At 53.6% G+C, this 27,631-nt stretch overlaps 2 protein-coding genes across 7 annotated transcripts in view; one reads left to right on the forward strand and one right to left on the reverse strand.

The window, feature by feature from the left end:
* PSAP (prosaposin) overlaps positions 1-17,040 on the forward strand; it is a 34,203-nt gene extending 17,163 nt beyond the window's left edge. The window contains exons 2-15 of one of the 6 annotated variants that reach the window (XM_027129964.1): positions 2,187-2,320; positions 4,148-4,222; positions 4,809-4,934; positions 5,883-6,083; positions 6,496-6,639; positions 7,949-8,005; positions 9,799-9,807; positions 11,665-11,796; positions 13,279-13,374; positions 13,703-13,889; positions 13,975-14,132; positions 14,480-14,560; positions 14,850-14,957; positions 15,917-17,040. In XM_027129964.1, coding sequence (XP_026985765.1) covers positions 2,187-2,320; positions 4,148-4,222; positions 4,809-4,934; positions 5,883-6,083; positions 6,496-6,639; positions 7,949-8,005; positions 9,799-9,807; positions 11,665-11,796; positions 13,279-13,374; positions 13,703-13,889; positions 13,975-14,132; positions 14,480-14,560; positions 14,850-14,957; positions 15,917-15,952 — 1,544 coding nt within the window. In that variant the 3' untranslated portion in view covers positions 15,953-17,040. Of the gene's footprint in view, positions 1-2,186; positions 2,321-4,147; positions 4,223-4,808; positions 4,935-5,882; positions 6,084-6,495; positions 6,640-7,948; positions 8,006-9,795; positions 9,808-11,664; positions 11,797-13,278; positions 13,375-13,702; positions 13,890-13,974; positions 14,133-14,479; positions 14,561-14,849; positions 14,958-15,916 lie in introns of all 6 variants that reach the window. The other 5 variants (XM_027129963.1, XM_027129965.1, XM_027129966.1 and 2 more) reach the window with 5 other exon arrangements.
* A 535-nt stretch (positions 17,041-17,575) lies between these two features.
* The window catches only part of CDH23 (cadherin related 23), a 450,353-nt gene continuing 440,297 nt past the window's right edge, over positions 17,576-27,631 (reverse strand). The window contains exons 57-71 of the mRNA XM_027129962.1: positions 25,517-25,708; positions 25,233-25,346; positions 24,362-24,491; positions 24,009-24,260; positions 23,763-23,924; positions 22,182-22,438; positions 21,736-21,833; positions 21,196-21,316; positions 21,034-21,113; positions 20,848-20,888; positions 20,638-20,698; positions 20,026-20,155; positions 19,717-19,839; positions 19,219-19,323; positions 17,576-18,335 (exon numbers count right to left, since the gene is read on the reverse strand). Coding sequence (XP_026985763.1) covers positions 18,009-18,335; positions 19,219-19,323; positions 19,717-19,839; positions 20,026-20,155; positions 20,638-20,698; positions 20,848-20,888; positions 21,034-21,113; positions 21,196-21,316; positions 21,736-21,833; positions 22,182-22,438; positions 23,763-23,924; positions 24,009-24,260; positions 24,362-24,491; positions 25,233-25,346; positions 25,517-25,708 — 2,193 coding nt within the window. The 3' untranslated portion in view covers positions 17,576-18,008. The remainder of the gene's footprint in view (positions 18,336-19,218; positions 19,324-19,716; positions 19,840-20,025; positions 20,156-20,637; positions 20,699-20,847; positions 20,889-21,033; positions 21,114-21,195; positions 21,317-21,735; positions 21,834-22,181; positions 22,439-23,762; positions 23,925-24,008; positions 24,261-24,361; positions 24,492-25,232; positions 25,347-25,516; positions 25,709-27,631) is intronic.

Raw genomic sequence — 27,631 nt, forward strand, 5'->3', positions numbered from 1 at the left:
AGAGAGAGAGAGAGAGAGAGAGAGAGAGAGAGAGAGAGAGAGAGAGATGTCTATAGAATTACTGTGTCCTCTCTTGGTTTACAAGGTGAAGCAACATGCAGCATGACTCCTGCGGTTCTAAATCTGTTTCTACGTGGCTGTGGGGTTTTCTTCTCAGACCCAAGCCAAATGTTTTCTGTTTACAGTAGAAGTTACTTCAACCCTCCTGTGATAGCTGCTGTGCAGTCACACGTCTGCATGTGGCCCGGTGTAATCTGTTGCTTCCCAGTGAGGTGTGAATGTGAGAGTTTTCTTCCCAGTTTTTAGTTCCAGAATCAAGGAATACCATAATTCTCTCAGGGCAGTTTATAAAATATTCTTTAAAATTACACACAAGCAACATGACATGGGGAATTTAAAAAAGTAATTTAGCCAACCATCTTGTTTTATTTTCTGATTTTTGTACAACCCCAATTTCATATTCTTGAATATTTTTCTGTTTGACGTACATCATTTTTATAAGTATATTTAGCAACTGCATAATGTTTTTTTTTAATAAATTTATTTATTTATTTAGTTTTGGCTGTGTTGGTTCTCGTTGCTGTGCATGGGCTTTCCTCTAGTTGCGGTGAGCGGGGGCTACCCTGCGTTGCAGTGCACGCGCTTCTCACTGCGGTGGCTTCTCTTGCTGCGGAGCATGGGCTCTAGGGGCATGGGTTTCAGTAGTTGCAGCACACAGGCTCAGTAGTTGTGGCTTGTGGGCTCTAGAGTGCGGGCTCAGTAGTTGTGGCACACGGGCTTAAATCCTCCATGGCATGTGGGATCTTCCCAGACTAGGGATCGAACCCGTGTCCCCTGCATTGACAGGCAGATTCTTAATCACTGAGCCACCAGGGAAGCCCCTGCATAATATTTTGGTCAGAATATTACTAGTTTTTTCCCTCTAGTTTTGACCATTCAGGTTACATCTGCCTTTTTTTTAATGTCGTGAATTTGACTTTATATATATATATATACACACTTAGGCATATTGTATTTTACCTCTTGAATTACTGGATTTCCCTAAAATGTTTTATTAGAAGTGGATTTTTGAAGAGGGATTTTTTTCCCCTCAGTTCTCGAAATATATTAATATATTTTGAGAAGTACTTACTAGTCACACTGCTGTCAGCCTTATAAGAATGCATCTTTTTCCACAAATTTATCACTATTCGGTGGTAAGGTTTTTTGTTTTTGTTTTCCGTTGGCTATTATTATTATTTTAACTTTAAAAATATGGTACCTTCGTGCTTTAACCTGCATTTCTTTGGTTCCAGGTGACTTGAACCTTTCTTCCGTTTTTTTTTTCCCTAATCCCATTTCTGTGGTTGTGACTTCCGCCTGAGTCCTTTCCTTGTTACACCATAGATGAAACTCTGTGTGTGCAATCGGTTTCGAATGGACATACCTACACTTTGTGATATCCAGGCTATGTAGTTTTGTTTTTTTGCTAGCAAACTTGTTTATGTGCAGAAACTCACCCAGTTGATTATAAAAGGTCTCTTCTACTAGAACAACATTAAAAGCCATTGTTTTATGTAATGAGGATATGACTCTTTGTGTTCTCATTACAATTTTTTTTTTTTTTCCTGTACGTGGGCTTCTCACTGTTGCGGCCCCGCCCGCTGTGGAGCACAGGCTCCGGACGCTCAGGCTTAGTGGCCATGGCTCACGGGCCCAGCCGCTCCGCTGCATGTGGGATCTTCCCGGACCGGGGCACAAACCTGTGTCCCCTGCATCGGCAGGCGGACTCTCTACCACTGCGCCACCAGGGAAGCCCTCATTACAATTTTTTTAACTTTGGCCATTTTTCATTTCTACGGAAGTTAAAATCTCTATTTTTAAACCTGCCAGTCTTTCCTCTTGTGATTTCTTTCATTACTTCATGGAAATTTAAGATGGTAAAGATTAAAAGGACTGATCTGTCTGATATTGTTTAAAAATAGTGTGAGAGGAAAACGGTGAACCAGGTAGATTAGTCCCTCTCAGCCCTGTGACATATGATGTGACAGCGCAGCTCCTTGGCTCTGTGGCTCGTGTCTCATACAGCTGGTGAGGGGCCAGCCTAGTGTCCCGCAAAATGCCAAGGCCCCTGATGCTGGGGAAGCAAGTGAGGTGGGCCTGGTAAGTGGGAATGGGCCGCATCCTCACACTGATTCTGCTTGCAGCTCTCGCCAGCCCCGTCCTGGGCCTGAGAGAATGTACCCAAGGCTCGGCCGTGTGGTGCCAGAACGTGAAGACGGCGTCTGACTGCGGGGCCGTGCAGCACTGCCTGCAGACCGTCTGGAACAAGCCGGCCGTGGTGAGTGCCTCCGACGGCTGGGCCTCTGTGTCGTCTGTAACTGCTGCCCTTTACGGAGCGCTCTCTCCTGCTTCCTTTTGTTTGTTCTTCCTGGTGAACCTGAGACCTGTTTGTGGGTGGGGGTACCCATGCGGAGGGAGGAGTGGCGGGCTGGAGCGGGGAGGCTCCATTCCCCCAAGGCCGACCAGTGTCCTGGTGGCACAGATAGGGGGAGGTCCTGCCTGTCCTCCACCACGTGCCCCATGCTGCCCTCCAGATGCAGCTCCCACCTCTCTACCCCACATAAGGGACCGGCAGGTGCAGCTCCCATTCCCAGGACAGGGCACACGGGTACAGCTCTGTCCTTGGTCACTCACTCAAAGTAGATGCTAAGCTTTTGAAATCCTTTCCCCCCTTTTTTGGTATTTTTTGTCTTTTAACCAGGCAGATCACTGATTCAGACCCTAGAGCTTGGTAGCTATCTAAAATTTTATTTCCAACTATAGCCAGACTGGAAAAGATGCCACTGATTTTTCATCTAAACAGTGATAAATATAGCACATTAATATGGGGAATACTCTTAAGATGACAGACCTCAAGTGCACGCTCCACGCAACCTGAGTCCTCAGGAGACGCCCGAGCTCTGCTGGCTGGGCCAGGGGACTACAGGAAGTGCTGTTTGTTTGCTCTGGGATGTGCTTCAGCCTGTGGTACAGGTTTGATTGTGTGGAGCTTGAGGTCTAAAACTTGTTGCTGGCCACTAGTACTCCTTCAGTAAGAGAAGAAGAATTAATTCAGTAACACTGCTCTTTTAGTTTTCTGAATTCACTGTCTTAAACCACTCTCTGTGGCCAAAATTACTTTCAGATTTGGTTCCTAATTTGCTTCTGATCTTGTTTTTAATACTGCTTCCTCTTTTGAAATTTAATGTATCACGGGGGCAGTTTAGATCTTTCTCTCTTGACAGGACAGTCTCGTGGATACCGGAACCTCTCGGGCATCATGCACAAATTCACGATATCATAAGTTCACGATACTGAAAAAAAGGCATATGTAACCTGAGTGGCCGCATGCACAGTATTAGCCTGATAAGGTCCGAAGGTTCAAGGCGGTTTCTCTAAATGCAGCTAAATTCACAGGTGTTCCTTAATCTCACCCAGATGTGTTAGTTCCTTCTTCATGGGTTGAAAATTGGTTGACATAAAGAAGGGAGCGCCCCACGAGCTTTGAGGACTGGCTAGAATTTCCGTGGTCCTGGGCCATGTAGGGATGCCAGGCTTGTCTAGAAGACTCGCGTCATGTCTCTGAGCTCTGCAGTGGTGACGTGCGGCCTTCACTGGCACACAGCACTGCCCAGGAGGTGGAAGGCAGACAGAGCGCCGGCAGCAGTGCTGGTGGGAGTGCGCAGAGGTCTGACTGGGCCTTGTTTCACTGCCCGCACCCTCTTACTCTGTGATGTTCCGTCACGTTACCGATTTTCTCTGATTTCTGCTGCCCTGAGTTCCAGCTGACTTTTGAGCCTCAGTTTCTTCACAGAGCTGTTGTGAGCATGAATGCGAAATGTAGCCTGTGCCGTGTGCACTGAGCAAGGCGCTGAGGGGTGTAGAGGGTACAGGAGAAGGGTTTCTATCCTGCAGAAGCACAGCGTAGCGTGATCAGCCACATCTAAGCCTCCCCCGCGGTGTCCAGTGCTTCTCACCTAGGTTGGGGGACCGGGATGTGCCCGTGTGTCAGAGATGGCCATGGTTAGATGAAACAGGAAAACGGCCATGGCAGTTTTCAGCTGTGTGCGGTGTGAGTTATGTCCTACGAATACAGATCTCTCTCCCTCGTGTTCCTTCCTCTTAGAAATCCCTTCCCTGCGACATATGCAAAGACGTCATCACTGCAGCCGGTGACATGTTGAAAGACAACGCCACTGAGGTGAGCCGCCACCAGGGTGTGTGACTGCGTGTGAGCGGTGGCCGTGTGGCCACGTGCATCGGTTCCGTACAGAGCCGTGACTGAGGGCGTCCAGCGAGGAATGGTCTAGGCTCAGGTCGGAAATAACTGTCCTGTGGGCCACAGACTGCTTCTGTCATGTAACGTCCCCCACCCCCATCCTTTAAAAATGTAAGAACCATTCTTACCCACAGGCTGTACAAAAACGGGCCGCGGGCCCTAGTTTGCTGACTCCTGGGCTAGGCGTCAAATGCCCGAGGTTGATCGGGACTTTGTATCATATGCCGTTAACCTTTAGGTCCATTTTTGGTGACTTCTGCTCAGAATTCCCTGTGGCAGTGAGACCGCAGGTCAGAGGATCTTCGTTCTGAATACTGCTCGCACCTGCTTTTTGCCTCCCTGACCTGGCAGGGCCACGGCTCCACACTAGCCCTCTCCCAGGTCCTCTTCCCCGAGGGCCACTGTTTCTAGCCTTCACGTTTCTGGAGTTGTGGAGGGCCTCTTGCTTTCAGCCCGTTTGTGGAGAAGGAGTCCATCCTGGTCCGACCCTTGCCTCTGTCCTCTCTAGCAAGAGATCCTCGTGTACTTGGAGAGGACCTGCGACTGGCTGCCCAAGCCGAACATGTCTGCCTCCTGCAAGGAGATCGTCGACTCCTACCTCCCGGTCATCCTGGACATGATTAAAGGACAAATGGTACGTGATGGAGAGTAGATAGACTCTTCCTTCAAGGCACCTCTGGGGCCCGGGGGAGGTTCCAGACCAGATTACAGTGACTAAAACGGAAAGTCCGTTCATAGACTGAGATTTCGTCACCAGATCTTTTGTACAGTTTCGTCCAGAATGGCTTTGGCAATGCAGACCACTCTGCTTGTAACGTTCAAGGGTTGGGGAGGGTATGGGAAATGGGAACTCATAGAATTAATGAAGGAATGTAAACTGGTATAACAGTTATAGGTGCTGACTTGATAACTCATGTCAGCTACAAGGATGCTTGACTTTCATTCAGTAAGTATCTGTTATGCATAAACCATGTGCCAGAGGTTGGGTTTTCAGCAAGGAACAAGGAGCCAGGTTTGTGGAATTTGGAAGGACCCTAAAAACCTCCAGTGGGGCAGGAGTGTCCTGAGATAGGACCAAGGTTTTGGTGAGGAAAGCAGGGGTCACATCACGCAAGACCTTTCAGGCTGTTTCAGGATCGTCGGTGCAGTGGGGAGGTCTTGGAGGGTTTCACGGGGAGAGGTGAGATGACCCCTTTTCAAAGGGGTTGGTCTGGTCTGGGTCCCACCAATTGGGAGTTGCAAGAGCTGGCAGGACGGTCAGGTGTGAGATCTGATGGGGACAGTGGAGGCGGACAGCTGCACGTGGTCTTAGTGGATAAACGGACTGGACTTGCTGGTGGAGGGGAGGAGTTAGGCATGTCTTCCATGTTGGTGGCTGGCACCCCCGGGAGTGGAACCATTTGTCATAATGGAGCCGTGGGGCTGGCCAAGCAGGTCGGGCGGTTTGGTTTGAGATGCGCCTGTTAGCTGGGCGTGCGCACGTGAGTCATGCCAGGAGATGAGGAAAGGGAGAATTCGAAGGCGCCAGGTGGCCTGTTTCCTTCTGGGGAGAGGATTTCCACTTGTGCCTCTTTCCCCCCAGAGCCATCCCGGGGAGGTGTGCTCCGCTCTCAACCTCTGTGAGTCTCTTCAGAAGCATCTGGCAGAGCTGAATCACCAGAACCAGCTCAAGTCCAATCAGATCCCGGACCTGGATATGGCTGAGGTGGTGGCTCCCTTCATGGCCAACGTGCCCCTCCTCCTCTACCCTCAGGACGGGCCCCACAGCAAGCCCCAGCACAAGGTGAGGCAGTGGGCCTGGCCGCCCAGGGCCCCGTGCCCTGTCTTTGGTTGGGTTTGAGCTGTGACACGAAAGGGGGCGGCGTGTGCGTACAGCTCTCAGACTGGGGCCTTATTCCTTTACTTGATTCTGCAGTTCCACAACCCACCGTTCAGATGGTTGTGCATGGAGGTTCTGAAGAACCGGGATATCTAACAGACGCAGAGATGGTTCCCCCTTCCTGTTAAGCTTTACTATAATCAATGCCCACTTGATTTTAAACCTATCAGTCCCTTTAGAGCCTGTAAAAACACATTAGGAACAGTTCAGGGACTCACCCCTGGTGCTGCAGTTACGAGCATGTCGGAATCTGAACACTCTTAGCTGTTTTTAGGAATATGCAGTGTTTACAGACCAACTGCCCCTGTGTCTCTAGGCTGATGGGGACGTTTGCCAGGACTGCATTCAGATGGTGACTGACGTGCAGACTGCTGTGAGGACCAACTCCAGCTTTGTCGAGGCCTTGGTGGACCACGCCAGGGAGGAGTGCGACCGCCTGGGGCCTGGCATGGCCGACATGGTGAGCCTTACCTCAGGCATCGGAGGACGTTCTGGGCCAGGGAGCTGGGCTGTGGAGACAGCAGTGGGGGAGGCAAGAAAAGTTCACTTCCTGGGGCGCCATTTCAAGTTCCAGCCTGAGGGCTTTGAAGAAGAGATGTTCAGACAATTCCCAGTTCCCAGAAAGCAGCCAGATATGTGGTGGGTACTTAAATACCTGGTTGGTTAATTGAGTTTGGATATGTAACAGAACTCGTGGGACAAAATAGTGGAAGGAGAAGGAGACCACTTTTGTGAAGATTTTTTTTTTTTTTCTCGCAGTCACCACAACTTTAAGAAACAACAGTAGAACCACTTAGAACCCTGTTCTGGTTCTAAGGCCTGACTGTTGTCTATTCGTAATTCTAGGTGTGCTGTCCCCGCCGCCAGCAGGGTGGTTGCCCAGGGGAAGCCACGCGCCTGGCTTGTAAGAGGCTCACCCGGGATGCCTTCCTTACTTTGGTGAATGTTGGTCCTCCAGGCTCAGAAACTCTTCGTTAGCCCCGTGGGGGGTTTATGTCTTGGACCGTGTTCCCATTACCCACACTCATGAGATTGATGTCTAAAACCAAAATGCCATTTAGCACCCGACCACTAATGAACCTCTGCAAGGCTGGACGTGGGGAGGCCAGCTGTAAGAAGTCCGCTCTGGGAGCTAAGGGTTCCTTTCTGTTAACTTTCTTTAAAACCTGTGAATCTTTTAGCCTCATTGAAGTATCTTGGTATATTTGCTGTGTCAGTTGGCTTCCCCAGGTTAACCTCTCTGAGAGCTGTCATATCACCCTGTTTTCTCACGTATAGAGGCTCCCCAGTCATGACCAGATAGGGTCTGCAGGAAATACCTAGATTTTTATGAAAATCATTATAACTTAACTGGATTATACTGGATTTAAACTTTATAATCCTGTCCAAGAATGTGTGAACGGATTTGAAAAGTAATCTCGGATCCGTCATCGTGTATCTTGTAGCCACACTCACTCTAAGTTGCCGCTGAGTAGTTGCCGTGTGACCTTGGGGAAAGTATGGGCCATAAAAGGAGATTGGAGGACCTCATCTCTAAGGGCCTTTGGAAAACATTTTCAAAACGCTTTTGCACACGTGTTTTCCTGTAAGGTACGGAGTAACCAGATTGCCATTTTTTATCTTACTGAGGCTTGCCCAGAGCAGGCGTTGATGATTCCACTCTTGGAAACTTGCTTGATACTCACCTGTTGACACTGTTGGAAAGGGTGGGGTTTTGGTGTGTTGTTGTAGCAGTGAGTTTCGCTAACAGTCTGTTTCTCTCTCCCCAGTGCAAGAACTATATCAACCAGTATTCGGAAATTGCTATCCAAATGGTGATGCATATGGTAGGTGGCAGGGGAAGCTCCTTGTTAGCATTTTTCTTTGTCTCAAACTGTGATTTCTAGGATTTTGAAAATTATATGGTTTAGTTTCCCTTTTACCTTTAAGTACTGAATTGGGCCAGAATGAGCCCTCTTTGACCAGCAGACTGTCCACCTGCAACTCAGTACCTCCCCCTTGCCTTCCCCAGGTAGGGGAAAGGCTGAAGTAGCCTGACCCCCGGGACTGCCCTGCTGGCTTCCTGGTGGTTGGTTTGCCGGTGCGTATGTGAGCTGGCCATCAGATTTCTAGCATCTGGCTTTCATTCTGGGACCCTTGGGAATAGTCTGCTCTGTAGCTAGGCCAGGCCTGAGGATTGCTGTCTTCCAGCCTGAGTTCTGAGGCGGGAGCATCCGCCTCCCAGAGCTGGTCCTGCACTCTGCAGCAGTGTTAGCTGTAGCTGCTGCTGGAGCCCGTAACTCCTGCACTTGCTTCTCATGCATCCAGGGGGTAGGGGCATTCCTTCATTATTAGAGGTAGAAAATATCCAGAAAGCACAGTGAAGCCAGCTCGATCCACGCAGCAAACTGCACAGGGCAGGGAGGTCTGAAGGCATCCTTACATGGGGAAGATGCACTGGCCCCCTGAGATCTGACCTGCAGTGGGTGAGGGGCGAGTTGTCCTTTTTTTCTCTGTCATGCTGACTTCCCAACTATGTTGAGACTGGCCTACAGTCCTTGAGTTTGTTCTCCTCAGGGACAAGTAGATACACATGCGCATTCCTGGTTTTTCCCTTAAGATAGGTAACTAAGACTGGAATTGCTGAGTCAAAGGGCAGGGCTTTTAATAACACAGGCTTACCTCAAAGATACTGCAGGTTTGGTTTCAGACCACTGCAGTACAGTGAATATCACAATAAAGTGAGTCAAACGAATTTTTTGGCTTCCCAGTCATATAAAAGTTATGTGTATACCACACCGTGGTCTGTTACGTGTGCAGTAGCATTAGGTCTAAAGAAACAACGTACATACCTTAATTAAAAAATACTCCATTGCTAAAAACCATTAACCATCATCTAAGCCTTCAGTGAGTCATAGCAGTAAAAAGTTGAAATATTGTGAGAATTACCAAAATGTGACGCAGAAACATGCAGTGAGGAAATGCTATTTATTGGAACAATGGGGGCCAGTAGACTTGCTTGAAGCAGGGTTGCGACAGACCTTCAATTTGTAAAATCTGTGAAGCCCAGTAAAGTGAGGTATGCCTGCATTGTCAAAGCAGCCTTCCAGGCTGGCATTCGGCCACCGGGGGGCAGATTGCCCTGAGACCTGGGCTGGGGATCCCTGACCCCTCCGGGTGTATTAGATATTCGGACACACGCCCCTGTTTTGAGCAGCCCTGTGTCTTGTTCCCGGCCGCTCATCCCCAGTCTGAGGTGAGGGCCTTGCAGGCGTGGTGGGCTTGGCTTCTGAGCAAGGAAAGCCCCTCCTAACGTGTTTTCTGGGGACCTGCTGCTCAGTGTTTTGCCGTGGCGTGTTAGGGGCATGGGGATGGTGCACCAACAGGCTTCTGGGGGCAGTGTGGTCTGACCCTTGAAGGAGAGACTAGCTTTCAGGGTCCCCACGTGCATGCAATAGTAGGAACAAGGTAGGTTGCTGACAGGTGACCGGAAGGGCATTTCACCTAAACTTCTGGTGACAGACATCCTTATACCTGGTTAACTGCTTGATTATTGTTGTTTTAATTTTTTCTTAACTGTTGTGTCCTTTCCTTTCTCTTATTTTTTTCATCTCCGATTTCCTGTTTTTTTGTTCAGCAGCAGGATCAGGTATGTGCTGGGAATTTGCTTGTAGTAGTGGGTCTGCTGCTGCTTGTTGTTAATTTTGCTCATCTTTTTCTGTACGGCATCGTCAGCTCTGACAGATAACAAGGAAAGATTGGGAAAGGCAGGCTCCCTCTCCATGTTAATAACTTGGCTGGCAAGGGAGCTTCCGCATCTCTCCCGTGTGGTTCAGCACTGGGAGGGGCCCGGGGCCTCACTTCCCCTTAGGGGGGCCCAGCAGATGAGGCCCGCAGAGCCTTGCACTCTGGTTGCAGTCAGCGCCCAGCCAGCCACGTGCAGGCCACCAGTGTGGCGGGGAACCATCGGTGGCCTCAGCTTCCTTCAGTGCAGGCCCAGCTTCAGTGGGACACCTTGTTTCTGTCATGATTCAGGAGAGCGTTGCATGTCATTGGTCGTGTTTTTCCTCGCCCCAGAAATGCTTCTGCTGCATGAGCAAGTCCTCTGCAGATAGCCAGCAGACTGTCCCCCTGTCTGTTGGCTCCAGAGAACTGGAAACAGTCTCTCGATGGCTTCTGCCCCTCTGGGTGACGGGGTCCTTTGGGTTCTGGAGCTACACGAGACAACTCAGGAGCCAGGCCACTGGGGGCAACACGTGGGGACCGAGCCCCCAGACTAGACTTACCGAGCTAGTGCCCTTTCGGGGTTGTACTGAGCACTGCCCTCCTTTGAGTACTGGCATCCGTTTTTAGAATTAAAGATTTTCAAAGGTATTGTGAAGTCTGAGAGGAGAGGACTTCGGTTGAAATATCTGAATTTTCACCTAGGCCTCCTCAGGGAGTTAGTGCGGCTAAGCTGATCTGAGACAAAGCAGCCACACCTCCTCATCTTTGTCCTTTTTCTAAAAAGCCTTTGTTATATCTTCAACCCCTTTCTGATTTTTGCCCGTTCTTAAAGCCTGCCAGAGATAGGATACTTCTAGGATATACTTTTCAGAATTCTCCAGCCTTACCTAATTTTAGAGCCTTCCGCATGTTAAAACAAGATGAACCATAGCCATGAGCTACTCTTTCCCCTTAACAGAGCCCGTCTTAGCAATCCTGTTCCCGCTGCTTTATGATTTGCCAGTGGGAGCAAACGCCATCAGGCCAGAGCTAGTTGCATTTGTTTACAAAGTATACCAAGTGTGTATACTTCACTTGCTCTTGGCCATTGTCGTAGTGAAATGGTCAAGATGTTGTCCAGACTATCTAGTTCTTCTGTGGTTTGATATGGGGAAAGGGGATCTGGAGACCTTGTGACCTGAAAAGATTCATGACATGGGGAGACTGGGTTTTCATTTGTAGTGTGTGTGTGTGTGTACGCAATTGTGAACATAGAATGTGGCTTTTTAAAAAGCCAGTATTTCCCCTTAATGTATAATTTTAAAGGGTCCTGCTACTGAAAGATCCGGTATGGTTTTATTTCTAACACATTTGGCTTTCTGTTAGTTTATGGGCATTGTAGTTCTTCCTCTAGAAAGAACATGTAGCTTATTACTTCCTCCTCCTGCGGGCGAGCCAGCTCAGCTGAAAAACAGACCAGGTGTCCTTGGAGTTGATTCGATTGCCCTTGAAAGGTGCCAGGAGTTTTGCTTCCCTGGGTGCTCCGTGGCTGGAGCGGATAGTAGTTCTGTCTGATCACTCTTCAGAGCTTTGCATGACCTCCTTCCCCATGTGGAACTGGTGCATCTGCGTTTGCACAAGCCCCTGTAGATTTAATGTGGGCTCTTTGTCTGGGGGGGCAGTCAGCTTTGACACTGGGTCTAGGATGTTCCTCCAGCACCCCGACTTTGTGTGTAGAGCGTGGGACAGGGGGTGGTGGGTTTGGGCCTGCCTCTCACTGCTGCTTCTGTGCTCTTTTTAGCAGCCCAAGGAGATTTGTGGGCTGGTTGGGTTCTGTGACGAGGTGAAGGAGATGCCCATGAAGACTCTGGTGCCTGCCAAGGTGGTCTCGGAGAACGTCATCCCTGCCCTGGAGCTGGTGGAGCCCATAAAGGTACCTGGTGCCGTTGGTTTTGTGATGCCCCGCCACTCCACATTGTCACACCCTACAAGGCACACACTCTTGGCTCCCTGCTTGGCTTTTTTTTTTTTTTTGCCGTATGCTGGCCTCTCACTGTTGTGGCCTCTCCCGTTGTGGAGCACAGGCTCCGGACGCGCAGGCTCAGCGGCCATGGCTCACGGGCCCAGCCGCTCCGCGGCATGTGGGATCCTCCCGGACCGGGGCACGGACCCGCGTCCCCTGCATCGGCAGGCGGACTCTCAACCACTGCGCCACCAGGGAAGCCCTCCCTGCTTGGCTTTTAAAGGTCTTTGAGTTTGAGACCATTAGTTTACCATTAGTTTACAGTATCCCCTAAATTGATGCAGGGCCCCCTACATTTATCTCCTTGGTTATAAACCCTAGTGCTCATGGGATCAGGTCTACGTTTTTAGCACACCATTCGAAATCATTTTTCAGTGCCCGGCTCCGACCGAACCTTTCCGATGTGCTTTCTGTGGCCTCGCCCACCTCCTTCCCCATGCTGTGGCTGTTGGATGTTTCCAGAACAGGCGCCCAGCCATGTGATGTCTTATCACATGGCACGTGTGTGCACTTCTTGTTCCAGAACTTTCCATGTCAGTGTCACTTGACCTTTAGCTGTCTCGTCTCCTCCTGTTGTCTTCTCTCGGCACGTGTACCGTGTGGACCACACAAGGGTTGTGTCTGGCAGAGTCGGAAGCGCTGCTGCCGCCCCTCCTGTCCAGTCGAGACGCTCAGAGGCTCTGGCCCACCTTGCTGACTGAGTTAGTGGCTGGAGAAGATGGAGAGTTATAGCTTGTACTCTAGCCGCATGTGATACTTACATTTAAAAAAAAAAGAAAAATTCAGTTCCTTGGTTACACCAGCCACGTTTCAGGTGCTTAGTAGTAGACTCATGTAGCTAGCGGCTGCTGTATTGCGTGGTACGGCCAGAGAATGTTGCCACTGTCACAGAAAATTATGTTCAACAGTATTGTTTTATCAACGGTAGGCTCTGGAAAAGCAATCTCAGGCGCTGAGACTTGAAACGCAAGAGCAGACCTGAAACATGTTTAAAACGCTGTCTTCTAAACAGTAGACTCATAGTGAATCCTCTCTCTGTTCCTGCTCCCCCATTCGCCTCCCCAGAATGAATGCTGAATGATGAGGTGATTGCAAGCAAACGGACATTGAATGGACAGCTCTTTGGGGTTGGGGGACAGTTTCACTGCTTCTGTTCCTGGTTTTGGGGGGGTGGTAGAGGATTGGGGAAAGGGACAGGTTTCCCACCATCTAGGAGCAGCAGGGACTGGGGCTTGGACACTGGGAGGAAGCCACACCCCATTCTGAATGCAGCGGGAAGTGGCCTTTGTGTGACGCTAGCCCGTCCTGGCCTCTGCCCCACTCCTTTAGAGGAGCAGGACCGAGGAGTGAGGCGAGGCCCTCAGTGTTAGTATTCTTCTGCCCTTTCAACAGAAGGATCCGGTCCCCGCGAAGGCTGATATTTACTGTGAGGTGTGCGAGTACGTGGTGAAGGAGGTGGTCAAGCTGATTGACAACAACAGGACCGAGGTACGGGGATTTCGGGAAATGCTGCCATCGCAAGCGCTCCTGGCCCTGGAGCCAGAATGGCGTGGTGGGAGGACCCAGCCCGAGAGCTGGGTTTGGCCCTTGTGGGTATGGGACACCAGCCCGGGAGTCGGAACCACCACTTCCCAGCAGCGGATCCCTCTGGGCTGGGGCCGGAGGCAGCCTCTTTGCCCTGCTCTGTAGGTCTAGCCTTTGAGGGAGAAAACAGCACCTTGCTGTTGGCTCCCTGGTCACATCAGCATTTTCAGAGTCTCTCCCACCCCGCGCAGCCTCCCATCTTCTCACATGAGCCTTTCTTCTTGTGTTTCAGGAAGAAATAATTCATGCTTTGGACAGCGTGTGCTCGAAGCTGCCCTCGTCCTTATCCGAGGAGTGCCAGGAGGTAGTGGACACTTATGGCAGCTCCATCCTGTCGATCCTCCTGCAGGAGGCGAGCCCTGAGCTGGTGTGCAGTATGCTTCATCTCTGCTCCAGCCGGGGGCTGCCTGTGCTGACCGGTGAGCCCAGTGCGCGCGAGGCCGGCCGGCCCCTCTCGGGTTGGGGAGGGCCTTGCCAGCACTGAGCCTGTGCTCTCTTGCATAGCACACGTGATGCCGCGGAAGGACGGTGGCTTCTGTGAGGTGTGCAAGAAGCTGGTGACCTATTTGGAGCACAGCCTGGAGAAGAACAGCACGAAGGAGCAGATCCTTGCTGCCTTCGAGAAAGGCTGCAGCCTCTTGCCTGACCCGTACCAGAAGCAGGTACGCTGTGGGCTGCTTTCGGCCAGAATGTCAGACCCTGCTTGGGACATGCAGGAGCTGGGTAGCTCGCTGAGTGTGCTGCTGGTTGAAGTTTTGAGGGAGAAGCAGCCATTTCTGCCTCTGGCGTGGAGTCCGCTGAGATTTTCTTAAAGGTGCTCTGTTGGCTTAAGTGGAGCCACTAGGGGGAAAAGAACATGAGCAGGTGGGGGTAGGTGTGTCACCCGGGCAGGCAGGGAGGCCCTGGGCCCACTGGGCTGGCAAGGCCAGGAATTCTGGTAGAAGAGCACGGCCAGTGCCCCACACTCTGCCTGGGCCCACCTAGACCCACCTTGCTGTTTCCCTAACAGTGTGATCAGTTTGTGACGGAGTACGAGCCCGTGCTCATAGAGATCCTGGTGGACGTGCTGGACCCTTCCTTTGTGTGCCTGGTAAGCGGCGTTGGGCCGGTATGGGTTCCTGGGCAGTGTGACCTGGGAGGTGCTGCATGGACCCTGGAAGGGTTCCTCTGAGGTTTGGGGCCGGGGCCAGAGTCTGGGCATGGTGTGTGGGAGAACCAGGCATCCAGGCCCCACCACTTGCCTCGGTAACCCTGCCTTTTCTGGAAAGTGCTTATTAGAGCTCTGATTCTAGCTGCTTCTGGAAGCTGATAATCATCTCAGTTTTGAAAAAGGATTAGCTGGGCAGACCTAATTCTTCCCCCTTCCTTTGACCTTATAGAAAATTGGAGTCTGTCCCCCAGCCCGTAAGCCTCTTTTGGGAACTGAGAAGTGTGTCTGGGGCCCGAGCTACTGGTGCCAGAACATGGAGTCGGCAGCCCTGTGCAACGTGAGTAGCTCAGCAACTGCTCCCCAGGACCCCCGCCAGGCAGGCAGCTCGAGGGAGAACCTGCTCTAACAGACTCCTTTGGTGGGGAGGGGGACTGAGGCCCAGGGGGGCAGTTAGGCTTACTTATGGGCACCAGCAAAAGCCGGGCTCACTGCATTGTCGTCTTTGAGGAGGGAGCGGTGGCAGTGGATGTTCTGCAGTGTTCTTTGCTTCCACCTTCAGCCCCCTGGTGACAGTGTCAGATATGCACGAGGTCACCCGAGGGATTGCACAAAGCCCATCGGATTCTTGCAGGAGGCCTCGCCTCTTAGGTCACTCTTGCCCTGGCTGGCGCCCGGCCTGAATCTTCACCCAGGGCCCAGCGGAGCTCTTCTTGAGCAGCCTGGGAGTTGGCTCCTGGCTGGGCAGCCACTACGGGGTGACCCATGCTGCTTTCCTGGGTGGGGACGTTTCGGCTCAGCCTCTGTTACTTAATGTTCCTTTTTGTGTAACTTCCTCGTGGGGGTTCTTCATGACCGGTAAGCCGGCGTCAGGGCCGCTGCAGGGAGGAGGGTGAGGCCCACCGGTGGAGTGCATTTCTGTCGCTCTCCTGGGTGCCCGGGCCCGTTTCTGAGCTGGCCTGAGCTGATGTATACCTCTGACTCTTGGGTGAGGAGTTCTGCCTTGGGGGCCTCGAGGCAGGGGCTCAGGTGTGTAACCAGAGGAAGGGGGTCCTACCTGCAGGGGTGCTGTTCATCCACTGCTCTGGACTCTTGCCGTACGAGTCCCCAAAACTCATAGCCACCTACTATCCCGAGTTTAAATGAGATGCTGTCCCGGGCCTTTATTAGCATCTTGTGCCATCCCGGCTGATCTGGGACAGGATAGCGGGTCCCAGTTTTGGGTGCCGGCTGATGCACTAATGGGCCAGGGATAGCGTTTGTCACCTGCAGACTAAACTGTTTCCTCTCTCCTGTCAGGCTGTCGAGCATTGCAAGCGTCACGTGTGGAACTAGAAGGCGCGGTCTGTCTTAGAGAAACTGCAGCATCTTTTCCTGCTTGTGTCTGGGGGAACGAACACACAGATCTGTTGGCTTTGTTGTTATAAAAATGATTGATAGGATCCCTCTCCCTCAGTCCCTTTCTTCTCGCCCTCATCTTAGCATTGCTGTCAGCAGGCCGCTGGCGTAGCTGCTTCAGTGTCCCTTTCCTCCCTGCTACATGGATGCCGACATACCGTACACTGGAGGTCTCTTGAGTCTGTCCCTGCGTGGTGGTTACCCGGAGGAGACGGGGCTCTGGCCGTGGGCATGAGCCAGAGCCTCTTGACTGAGGTTGTCCGTCCTCCTGGATGGGCCTTGGGTGCTGAGGGCTCCGGAGGCCTGCTCTAAGGAGGGACCTTCCCTCCTCGTGGGCCTGCTGACTGCCAGACAGAGGCAGTTTTATATGAAAGATGAGAGGCTCAGAATAATTATTAGGCTTTTTAAACAAACAAACAATGTGGTCCTCACTGTAATAGAGCTGCTGGAAGCAGCCGCTCAGGAGACCTGGTGGGGCCGGGCTTGCTACCGTTGGGTCAGCCTTTGATTCGTCTTTCCCGGTTGATGCTGTGTTTGGAGTTCTGTGGTTTGGGGTGGGAGGGGAAAAAACCTGCATGAATGTAACCTGCTAGCTCTTTGTGGAGGTCCCGGGGGGCCTGCTTTTGTGCGTGTGGACAGTGGTGACTGCGTCATGCCTGCTCTTGTGTCCACCCTGCTGCTCAGTGCCGCCGTTGCTCTGGGCGGTACAGCCCCCTCCCCTCTGACCCCCCCCCCCCGTAGATGGTCTTTCCCTCTGACCTCCCCCTCCCTGTAGATGGTCTTTCTGACCTGCGAATAAATGTGGATGACAAGCTCCTAAGCGTCTGGCTTCCAGGTAGAGGGGCTGCTGGCCTGGGGCCTCAGCCGTCGCCCTGCCTTCTCTCCAGTTGGCTGCATCCTCTCCTCCACTTGCAGTTGCCAGGAGACGGCAAGATGCGCAGTTGCTACTAAATGAACTTACCGAGTTTGTTTGTTTGTTTTGCACTAAAATTTCTGTGATTTAACAATAAAGTCTGTCAACCAGAGGCCGAGTGTTTCTGTGACACCTCAGCCAGAAGAGTGGCTGCTGATACGCTCCGAGGCCGTGAACCTGTAAGTGCCCAGCAGTCCTATGGCCCCGTTTGGCCAGAGAAAGAAAATGCCATCTGGTCCTCCCTGACACACCTGGGGCCAGCAGTGGGCAGGGGAGTGCCCCCAAAGGTGGGTCCAGAGCTGCTGCCCTGTCCTTACCCCTGCAACCCGCCGGCCCAGCCCCACGGGTGGTTTACCAGAGCCAGAGTGAATTGCCGGTTCCTTGTGACTTTTTGTTTTTTTAAATTCAGACCATTCCAGAAACGTTCAGTGCGTATCAGTTGAACAAAACCAAGGGGAGAATATGGAGGGAATAACTTAATTTAAAAAAGGAATACACACGAACACTATATTCAAAACCCAAGGGAACATCAGTCGTTTTATGAGCCCGGCACGTTTGGAAAGCCAGTGAAATGGGAGAATGCCGTTGGCTGACAATGACCATGTCTGTGTGGGGAAGCAGGGATTACTCACTGCCCCCACCTGGATGTCCGGCCAGGGATGTGGCAGAAATGCACTGGGACTTGAACTGGGGTCAGAGAGTCAAGGCCAGGCAGGGTATGCCTGCTCTGGGCTCCCTCCCCGGTGCTGGACGCCTGTGCCGTGAGGCGGGGTGGGAGGGGAAGAGGGCCAGCTTGGCCTCTTGGTGACCCTCCTTACCTCGTTCTTAGATACTCACCATTTCTGTTCGGTTTTCTTAAAAAAATAACATTTTATGACGGTAGAGATCAGATGCCGAATGAGCGTCTGGCAAAAGTGGAATCTGAGCAGCTGACATGGGCCCTGCTTCTGGGCCGACCCAAGGCTGCGCGCCCAGAGCTGCCTAGGGAGGGCCCTCCCCCGCCCGGAGGTCCTGCCCCTGCTCTCGCCCCGGGAGGGCTGGGGTTGGGCTGCTCATACCCGTCGGGCTCCCCCCATCTAGTCATAGCTCTGTGATCTCCAGGGGGCTCTCCACGATCACGTCGCGAAGCTTGTGCCGGGGCGTGGATTTGGCGGACTCGGTGCGGGCGTTGCGCTCGAAGGCGCTGGCTTCGGCGGCGGTCAGCGTCTCCAGCGAGCGGCCCAGGCCCTTCTGGTCGTCCTCGGGCAGGCTGTTGAGGTCGGTAGCCAGCAGCGTGCCCGTGCTGCCGTGCGTCACGTGGATCCCGCCTGGCCCTCTGAGCTCCGTAGGTGGCTTGTGGCAGAAGCGCAGGCTGCCCTGGCCGGGGCTGCGCTCCCCTGGCTCCTCTTCCAGCTCAGTCTGGATCAGCTGCAAGAGGCCGGGACCCGCACATGTTCAGGGCAGGGCCAGGCCCTGAGCAGGTGGATGGCCCCGAGTCCCACCTGCTATGGGCCTGTTGCCTCCCTGCTGCACACGAGGACCCCTGGGCTCGTGCCGCAGCAGGCCTGTGCGGCCTGTGGCAGTGTTTCTCAAACTGGGTACAGAGGGGAGCCGTGGATACTTCTGGTGCTACAGATGTGTTGTCCGGAGCGTGGGCTTCCTATGAGAATCTTTCAGATCTCCTGTGTTCACTTTGATCTATAAAGACCCTGTGACTGCGGTTGTGGCATCTGGATTGGTTACCACGTTGGCCTTAAGCAGGATCAGCTCCTAACTGTGGCCAGCTGGAAAGTGTCCACAGTTGAAGCTGGAGGGGATTAATAAGGTAGAGCAGAGACTCACAAGTGGCACTTTTGTCCTGTGTGGAGCTGTTCAGTTTTAGCTACTCCAGTTGAGAATATTGGCCCAGCTGGAAATCTGGGTTTTTAGATAAAGTCTGACTTTCTAAAGTGTTGACATATCACTGCAGGCAAATAAATATGTATATCTATTTGACCCTACAGCCAATTTCTTAAAATGATATCACCTCTCAAAGGTATCTTCTTGGGGCTCCTGAAGTCTAAGAAACACTGCCTCAACACCCACCCACCCCTGGGGAAGCCCACTGTGGAGCCCAGATAGCAGAAGCAGAGCCCGCCGTCTGACTCTCTGAACCCCCACCCAGTGCAGTCTTGGGCCCTAGCTGCTGATCTCCAGAGACTCCGAGGAGGATGAACGAGAGAGAGAGAGAGAGAGAGAGAGAGAGAGAGAGAGAGAGAGAGCGCACCCCCAGGGCTGGGGCACAGCACACAGCTCCCGGCCCACCCGCTACCTCGGAGATGGAGGAGTGGCAGGAGGAGGCTTTTTGCACCATCCGCTGTGCAAAGAGCTTTTTGAGCCGCAGGTAATCCTCCAGGACCACCTTCAGCAGCGAGCCCTGGGGGAGGGAAAGCGTTAACCCCCAACCAAGGCCCCCCCCCCGCCTGCGCCGCCCATCACTCACTCGCATAACTAACTCGGGTGGGGGTGACGGAAGGCACCCTGGGAGTGTAGGATGTACAGGCGTCTGATCCTAGGGTAGAGGACTGAGAGCAGAGCCTGGTGACGGCGGCCAGACAGAGCCCACGTGGGCTTGTATCTCAGAGTCCCGGCCTCCGGGGCCCTCGCCCCTCTCTGCCTTGGTGTTCTTGCCCCCGTGGAGGGCAGGTCTAGCTGAGTCCCTAGAGGTGGAGAAAGCTGTTTCCCAGGATCCTCCCCACTCCCTGCATCCTCTGGAGCAAGTCCGAGCTCAGCCAGGGGTCTGGGTGCAGGAGCTGCGAGGAGGGCTCACCTTGATGGGCCCCTCCCGAATGATCTGGCCCAGCTTGGCAATGTTGTCATACTCCTGGATGGCCGCCCGCAGGTACCGGTCATCATCAGGCTTGACTGCTGCTGGTTCACGCCCAAAAGTTCCCTGGGGAGAGAGGGGGCGCGTTAGCTGGAGCTGAGGTAGACCGCGCACGCACACGTGCAGGGCAGTGGACCGGTTCCCCCGCAGCCAGCCAGCTCCTTGGCCAGCGATGGCAAAGAGCGTACGCTACCTCCACCTGTCCCTCCTGACTGTCCACCCCATCCCTGCCCGGCCCGGGCCTGGGCTCACGTGGGTGCGGGTGGGGCTGCTCCACAGGTCGGCGATCTCACTCAGGTTCTCCGGCAGGTCATCCTCGTGCTCTGCCTGGGCAGCCAGCTCCAGGTTCCGGCAGAAAGGATCCAGCCACACGGGGTTGGCCCTGCAGGTGGGGAGTGGGGTTGACTCCAGGCTCGAGTGGACAGATGCCCTTGAAGCCTCGCCCCTAACCCCCCCACCGTTTCCCAGGCCGTAGTTGTGCTTTTCACAGGACTGGGCCTTCAGGGCCGTGAGAGGCAGGGCCCTTGCCTGTGGTACCCGTGGGTGCGTCCTCCCGCCTCAGGATCCTGCTAGAACCAGGACAACGTGTCCATCTGGATCAGCTTTGGTGCAGAGTCCTCACCCTGTATCCGATGCCCAAAGCCTACGCCCCCTGGCACTTGGGACCCAGTCAGGGTGGGGAGCCCAACTCGGTGGAGAGAGAGGGGTACCCGGCCCAGCAGGGGGCGCCCGCACCCCAGGTTTCAGCCAGTCCATGATGCCCTCAGTGCTTGAGAGGCAGCGGGGGCTTCACCGCAGCTGGGTCCTGGGTGGGTCTCCCCAAAGTGCACCCGGCCGGGTTCAGGGACACCACTTCTCACTCACCCGTCAAAGGAAAACTTGTTGGTGTTGGGCATGTCCATGATGTCAACGAAGCCGCGATTCCCTGCAGGAGAAGGGTTGGGGTGTGGGGGGAGGGGTAGACCCGGCTGGGGAGCTGGGCCTGAGCCAGCCCTATGGGGCCCGGGCTGTCACCCTAGGCCCTCAGGGGCCCCTCCTGCCCTCCCACCTCCCCACCCATCACAGCCCTCTGACCTGCCGAGCCAGCCACGATGGCTTTGAGCTTCCTCTTGTGTCTGGAAAGAAGCAGAGGGGCCGGTGAAGGAGGCTGCGGCTGGGCTGGCGTCTCAGGGCCTGATGGCCCTGCCTGCCTCCCCGACTGTCCCAGCAGCGGGGCTGGTCAGCCTGTCTCAAAAGGCAGGGCACGTAGGGGTCACTCACACGGTCCTGTAGTACCAGTTCATGAGGATGAAGAGCATGGCAGCCAGGAAGAGGAGAAGGGCCAGGACGATGGTCGCCATCTAGGGCAGCAGGGCCAAGCATGAGTGGCTGAGAGCGCCCGGGGCAACAAGGGGATGGTGGGGGCGGTGTCACCAGGGGTACCTGCAGGGCGGACATGTCTTCGGGCAGCTGGATAGAGATGGCGGGCTGCACGTCTAGGACGTTGTAGTTCCGGAATAGATTCCTCAGCTGCTCCTTGTTTTCATCGATCATCTGGATCACCCTGGGCGAGGGGCAGGGGCCTCAGCTCCCATCCTCGGCCGTTCCCCGAGAGCCCGTCCCGCTCAGGCCAGCCTGCCCCCACATTCACCCCCGATCAAGCCTTGCAAGATTAAGGCGCACCCAGCTCGGATAGCTCTGTATCTTACAGGGTTCACCATCCCTTCACACAAGCTCCTGTCTGCTGCTCACAGTTGCTGTAATACTCCCATTTCACACATGGAGAGGGTAAGGCTCAGGGGGGTGGAGCTCTGCTCATACACCCAGACGGTGTTCTCTCCACCCGCCCTGCCCACGTCTGGGGTAGAGCCCCCATACAGCAGGCCTGATGGCGTCATCCGTGCCTCCTTAGTGGGTCCCCTCTCTGACTTCCAGGGCAGGGAGGCAGACCGAAAGACAGGCTGAGCACAGACGCCCACCCACCGGTCCACGTCCAGGATACGGTTGGTTTCGCGGTTCACCACGTGGATAAGCAGCTCTGTCTGTGCGAAGTTCACCCGACCCTTCGTGTCCACGTGGAACTAGGCGAGAAGGGGCATCATGGGATGTGTGGCAGGAGCAAGGGATGGGATGGGCGCCTCTTCTAACAGCCTCTCCTGCCCTACCCTGCCAGTAAACCCATCCCTACTGGATGCTCACCAGGGGCCAAGCTCGATGCCAGTCACTGAACCAGGCACTACTATTAGCTCCCATTTTACAGATGAGGAAACTGAGACCCAGAGACCCGGAAGGACTTTCCCAAGGCCATGCATCTAGGAAATGACTGATCCCCTTCATACCCCTGACCTCTCTGCAATGCCCTGTCCCTGCGGCCTGGTCCCCCTTCTCCCTCCACTGCCCCTAGACCCAGGGTGGGTTCCATGGGGTACCTGCACGTCATCGGTGTTGACAATGGCACCAGTGATGTTGGAGAGCAGGCGGATGAACTCCTCCTCGAAGCCACGCACACGGTCGGGGATCTCATTAATGACGATCTTGACCCGCTGGTCATCCCTCAGGATGTAGATGCCAATGATGGCTGTGTCATTGTGACCTGCCAGGTCTCGGGCCACAATGTCCACTACAAAGTAGCCAGGGCTGTAGGCCATGAAGAGATCGAAGGTGCGCAGGATGCCATCCACACTCCCTGTAGGGAAAGCCCGGGGGTGGTGCACTTTTTCTGGAGAATTCTAAGTTTTAATTTAAATGTGCTGCATATTAAAACACAACTTGGACAAGTTTGGGACTCTGCTGTCCCATGCTGGGATGCTACAGAACACTTCTGAGTTCCCTCAGTTTCACCTCTCTGTCTCTTACACATACACGTGTGCTTCGTAATTCCACAGCCACAGCTGAGAGACGACCAGCAGTGGTACAGCATAGTCTGCTCTTAAAAGGCAGTAGACCTGGGTTCAAAATCTGCCACTTTCTAGCTTTGTGACCTTTAGCAAGCCTCTCTATGCTTATTAAGGTTAAGAGCAGTGCGAACTCAGAGGACAAAGGGATGGTGTCTAGTTGTGTGACTGGGGGTGGCAGCTCATGAACTAGACTACAAAGGGTGGCTAGCGGGAGCATATCTGAAGGCAGAGTTGGAGGTCAGAGTGGTATTCCAGGAGGTGAAGGCCACGGGAGGACGGTGTGGAGCAAGCTGAAGCCATGGTGAGCAGGTCAGCCTGGGTGGGCGCAGTGCACTCAGGGGTAGTAAGGGGCTGTGAAACCAGAAAGAGGGATTAGGAGGAAGACCTGGGGAGCTTTGAAAGCCAGGCCAAGGAGGCTGGATTGATTGCTGTGGGCAGAGAAGAGCAGGGAAGGGGCTGGAGCTGGAGGTATGGTAATGTGACACCCACTGGGACACCTTCTGGAACACCTTCTAGAACCGAACAAAGAGACGCTCAGCTGTCCACACAGGCAGATTCACAAGCAAACATGCATACTTCTACGTGCAAGTGTGCTTTGTACAGCTGGGGAGAATTCTGGCTCCCCAGTGCCTACCTAGCGCAATGCCTGATGCAGGCGAGGGTGAGGTGCACAAATGGAAAGATGGGTGGATCTATGGAAAGGAGAATGGGAGGATGGATGGACGGACGGACGGACGGACAAATGGGTAGATGGATGGGCGGATGGATGAATGAGAGGATGGATGGATGGGTGGACAGATAGATGAATAGGTGGGTGGACTGATGGATTGTTCAGTGGGGTGGGTGGGTGGATGGGTGAGGAGATGGGAAGAAGAAGAGAAGAAGGTGGGTAGGTGTAGAGATGGATAGGTGGATTAGAGAACAGATCGAAAGATAGGTGGACGAATAAAAGGATGAACAGATAATGGCTGGCTGGCTGGCTGAAGGATGGATGGGTGGGCGAATGGAAGGACTGACACAGCTGGTTGGCTGGCCGGCCACCTATACCCTGGGGTAACCCTACAGACCATATCTCCTCCAGACGATAGTCCATGAAGTGGCTGGAGCCCCTACCCATCGTGAAGACCTGGCCCACATCCTCAGAGTCATTGGCAAAGGCCCGGAAGTAGTGGATGGCCAGGATGCTGTAGAAGACGAGGCTGTTGTTGCCAATATCTGCATCCAGGGCCAGCACTTGGATCAACTCTGAGCCCATTTTAGCGTCGGTGGCCACTCCTGCAGGAACGGGCAAGCGGGTGTAAGCGGCAGAGCAGAGGCCACCCCACAGCCCAGGCCCAGGCTCAGGCTCTGTCCCTGCACCTGCAGTGTACTCAGCCTTGGTGAAGCGTGGTGGCTGGTCGTTGATGTCCTCCAGCACGACACGCACTTCCTGCAGGGTGAGGTCAGTGACCAGGTCCAGGACTAGGGAGTGCCCACGGGGAGGCGTCCAGCTGCGATTGCTTGAGGCCTTGACGATGAAGGAGAAGACAGCTTCGCGCTCCCTGTCCAGGTCCCGCAGCACCAGCAGACGCCCGTCGGGCTGCAGCTGGAAGTTCTTCTCTTCGTCGCCGGCTGAGGGGGGGACCATGGCACAGCGTGAGGGGCAGGGCGGGGGCATATTTGGGTCATCTCCAGCCCCAGGGTAGGTAGGCACTAGCCCCGTCAGGCCTCACCTGCGATGAAGTAGTACACGATGGCGTTGGGGCCCTCGTCTGCGTCCACAGCGCCTGTCACGTTGCCCACGAGGGTGCCACGTGGTGAGTGCTCGGGAACTGTCATCAACTGGTACTGGGGGCTGCCTTTCTGCAGGGGGAGAGGGAGGTCGTGGGAGGCCAAGGGAAGGCCTGAGCTCCTGGCTCCTGCCAGAGGGCCCTAGGCAGTGTTTTTGTGGGTGCTGAGGGAATTTTTTGCCCAGGCCTTGTGGGGCGAGAGAAATTGCTGTAACCTCAAGGGAGCAAGGGCTGGGCTGGAGACACTCCAGCTCTGCCCTCAGGGAGTGTCACCCGTGACATCCGTCATGAGGGCAGGGCTGAGCTTGGCACATTCTCTGAAGTCTCCCAGCACTTAGATGGATGTTTGAATGAGGAGGGCATGAGCTTGAGCGTGCTCTCTGTCTCTCTCACACACACACACGCACGCACGCACACGGTCTCCAGGGAACATTACATCCTAGGTGCACGCAAGAAGAAAAAACCACCAAGTTAGAGAGTCTGAGTCCACATGAAGAGGTTCAGCCCCAGCTCGCTAAAGCAGAACTGATTTTCAGGCTTCTTGTGTGAGTGCGTATACAAACATGGGAACATCAGCTCCACGAGTCAGGCATTTTTGTCAGCTTTTTTGGCTTTTTTTTTTTTTTTGGTCTGCTTTTTTGACTGCTGGATAATGCCTTGACCTAGTAGCTGCTCAATAAATATTCTGTGAAGTGCTGTGCAGTTTCCACGTGTAACCACGTGTGTCTACGGCACAGTGTGCACAGGAAAGTGTGTGCTTGCAGGCAGGTGAGTCCCTGTGTGGGTGACCAGTGCAGGGGATGGGTGAGCTCACCGGAGGCCTCACGAAGAGGGGTTCGTTGTCATCGATGTCCTCCAGGGCCACCAGCAGTGGCTGCATAGTCTCATAAGGCACCGGCTGGCCCAAGTCGCTGGCCACCAGGATGAGCTGGGGGGCGGAGAAGTGCAGTCAGAGGAAGAGACGAAGGGCCCCAGGCAGGCATCCCCAGAGGACAGGTCACTACCCTCGCAGACATTCTAGGTGGGGACATTGTGGTCCTGTGCCCAGAGCAGTCTCTTCTTTGGCCCCGCCCCTCATGCCATGCCCCACCCCCTTACACTGTACACTGCCTGCTTCTCTCTGTCCAGGCGCTGCGCGGTCTGGATGAGCCCACTGACTGGGTCGATGGTGAAGTACTCCCAGTCCCGGTTGCCTGTTGTCTTCAGGAAGCTGTAGCGCACGGCCCCATTGAGGCCCTCGTCCTCGTCTGTGGCATAGACCTCGTACACGTTGGAGCGCAGTGGGATCTCCTGTGGGGGCACAGGAGGGAGGCTCCTGGGGCATCTTGAGAGAATCCCAGCTCCCAGACCCGATGGAGCTCTTGTTCTTTCTCCTCCCCTAGCAGAATGTCCTCGCCACCTTTCAGCATCCTTAGGAAACGCCTGTCTGCTTGGCTGGACTCTCCTGGAGTCTGAGCATCTGCTAGAACATCCCTTTCACCCCACCCCCAGCTAAGGCCACTGCCCACTGAAAGTCCAGCCTGGGACCCACCATGCTGCAGACTCTCTCAGGGCGACACCCTTCCGGGGGCTATCCCATCCCTCCGATCTCACTGCATGCTGAGGTTTAGAAGACAGAAGGGGAATCCCAAAGCTGAGGCCACAGCCACCCTCTGTTCCCAGGTCTGTCTTGCTCTCTTCTACCCCAGTCACAGAAGTTCTAGGTATCCCCAAACAACACCATCCACCCAACGGGGTACCTGAAAATGGGGGGCATGCAGGTAGGGTGACATGGTATGACATGGTGGCTAGAGACTGGACACGTGCATGCTAATCTGTTACTAAATCACCACGTGACCTAGACATGTCGCTTCACCTCTCTCTGCCTCAGCCTCCCGAGTTCGAATTAAGTCTGAGATATCAAAAAACCCAATTTACGTCAGACATTGACCCATGAAAAGGCTGCCAAGGGCACAAGAAAAAAACAAGTTTCTTTGCTTTTAGTTCAAAAGTGATCAGCTCAGCATGGTTTCACTGTTTACCTCATTGATCACGACAATCAGAAACTCCAAATGGCAGTCACATCTAATTGACAGAAAGTGGGATGACAGACATAATTCCTTAACAAATGCTGGTTGTTTGGAAGACATGAACCTTTCAAAATAGGGACCCCTTGAAGGGAAAAAACTTAGTAAAAGGGGGGGCTTTGGCGTGCAAAAGAACTAGATTATTATTAATTGATACCCTGCCTCACGCTACAAAAAAAGATTTGAGGCAGCTTACGAGAATGCATACACAACAATAAGAGTAAATAAGTTAAAAAAAAAATCAGGGTAAAGAAAAACCATGGTTGGCAGGAAGATGGAAACTGAGGGATGGGAGATAAGGCGTGTGTGCTAAGTCCCTGCAACATCATTCACGGTGGGCTGACCACTATGAGCTCCCTAGTGGGCAAAGCAAAGAGGGCCACTGCATCATTGCAGTAGACACAGGAAAGGGCAAATCACAAGGTAAAAGCATAGAGTTTCCTAGAGCTCAGCCCTGGGAGAAATTTCTCTTGTGGGACCTCAAAGAGGAGATAGAGTGACAGCAAGGACTTAACACTGACATTCTGAGATGTGGAGACATGCTGAAGTTTGGGGAGCAAAGAACAAGTGGGAGACACCCCAAGTATTCTACCAAGGAGCATTTTGGGCTTGGGTGCTGAGAGGAAGGAGGGGAAGGGCAGGAGTCAAAGGAGTACTTCCCCATCTTTACAAGACAACTGAGAGCAAGGCATGAAAGAAGAATTGGAGGTAGTCAGAAGCTCAGCCACTTCCCCTTGTTTCTTATTTTGATGCACATCCTCAAGTCCCAGGCTGTCTCCACACTGGTATCAGCAGGAACAACAGACGGACGGAAGGGGCTATGTGTTTATTTTGAGACAAGTGTAGGGGAAGTGACTTGCGGGGAGACTGTCCTTCTTGCAGACGTTTAGGAGCAAGAGATGGGGCATCTACTATTATAAGTCCCACTTTGCAGATGAAAAAACAGACTCAGAGAAGTCACTTGCTCAAGGTCATTTGGCTGGTAAGCGATAGAGTCTGATGTGAATCCAAGAGCCTTTGCTGGCCCAGCCCTTCTTACTAACGACTGTTCAATACTGCCCTGTGTGGCACTGAGCTGGCCCGTTCCCTACTCTGGCCTCAGTTTCCCTGCTTTTGCAGTGGGGGCCCCTTTACCCTCTCAGGCTGC

Source organism: Aethalodelphis obliquidens, unplaced genomic scaffold, assembly GCF_003676395.1.
Source record: "Aethalodelphis obliquidens isolate GAN/ISIS:26980383/991018 unplaced genomic scaffold, ASM367639v1 scaffold37, whole genome shotgun sequence".
Lineage (NCBI taxonomy): Eukaryota > Metazoa > Chordata > Mammalia > Artiodactyla > Delphinidae > Aethalodelphis > Aethalodelphis obliquidens.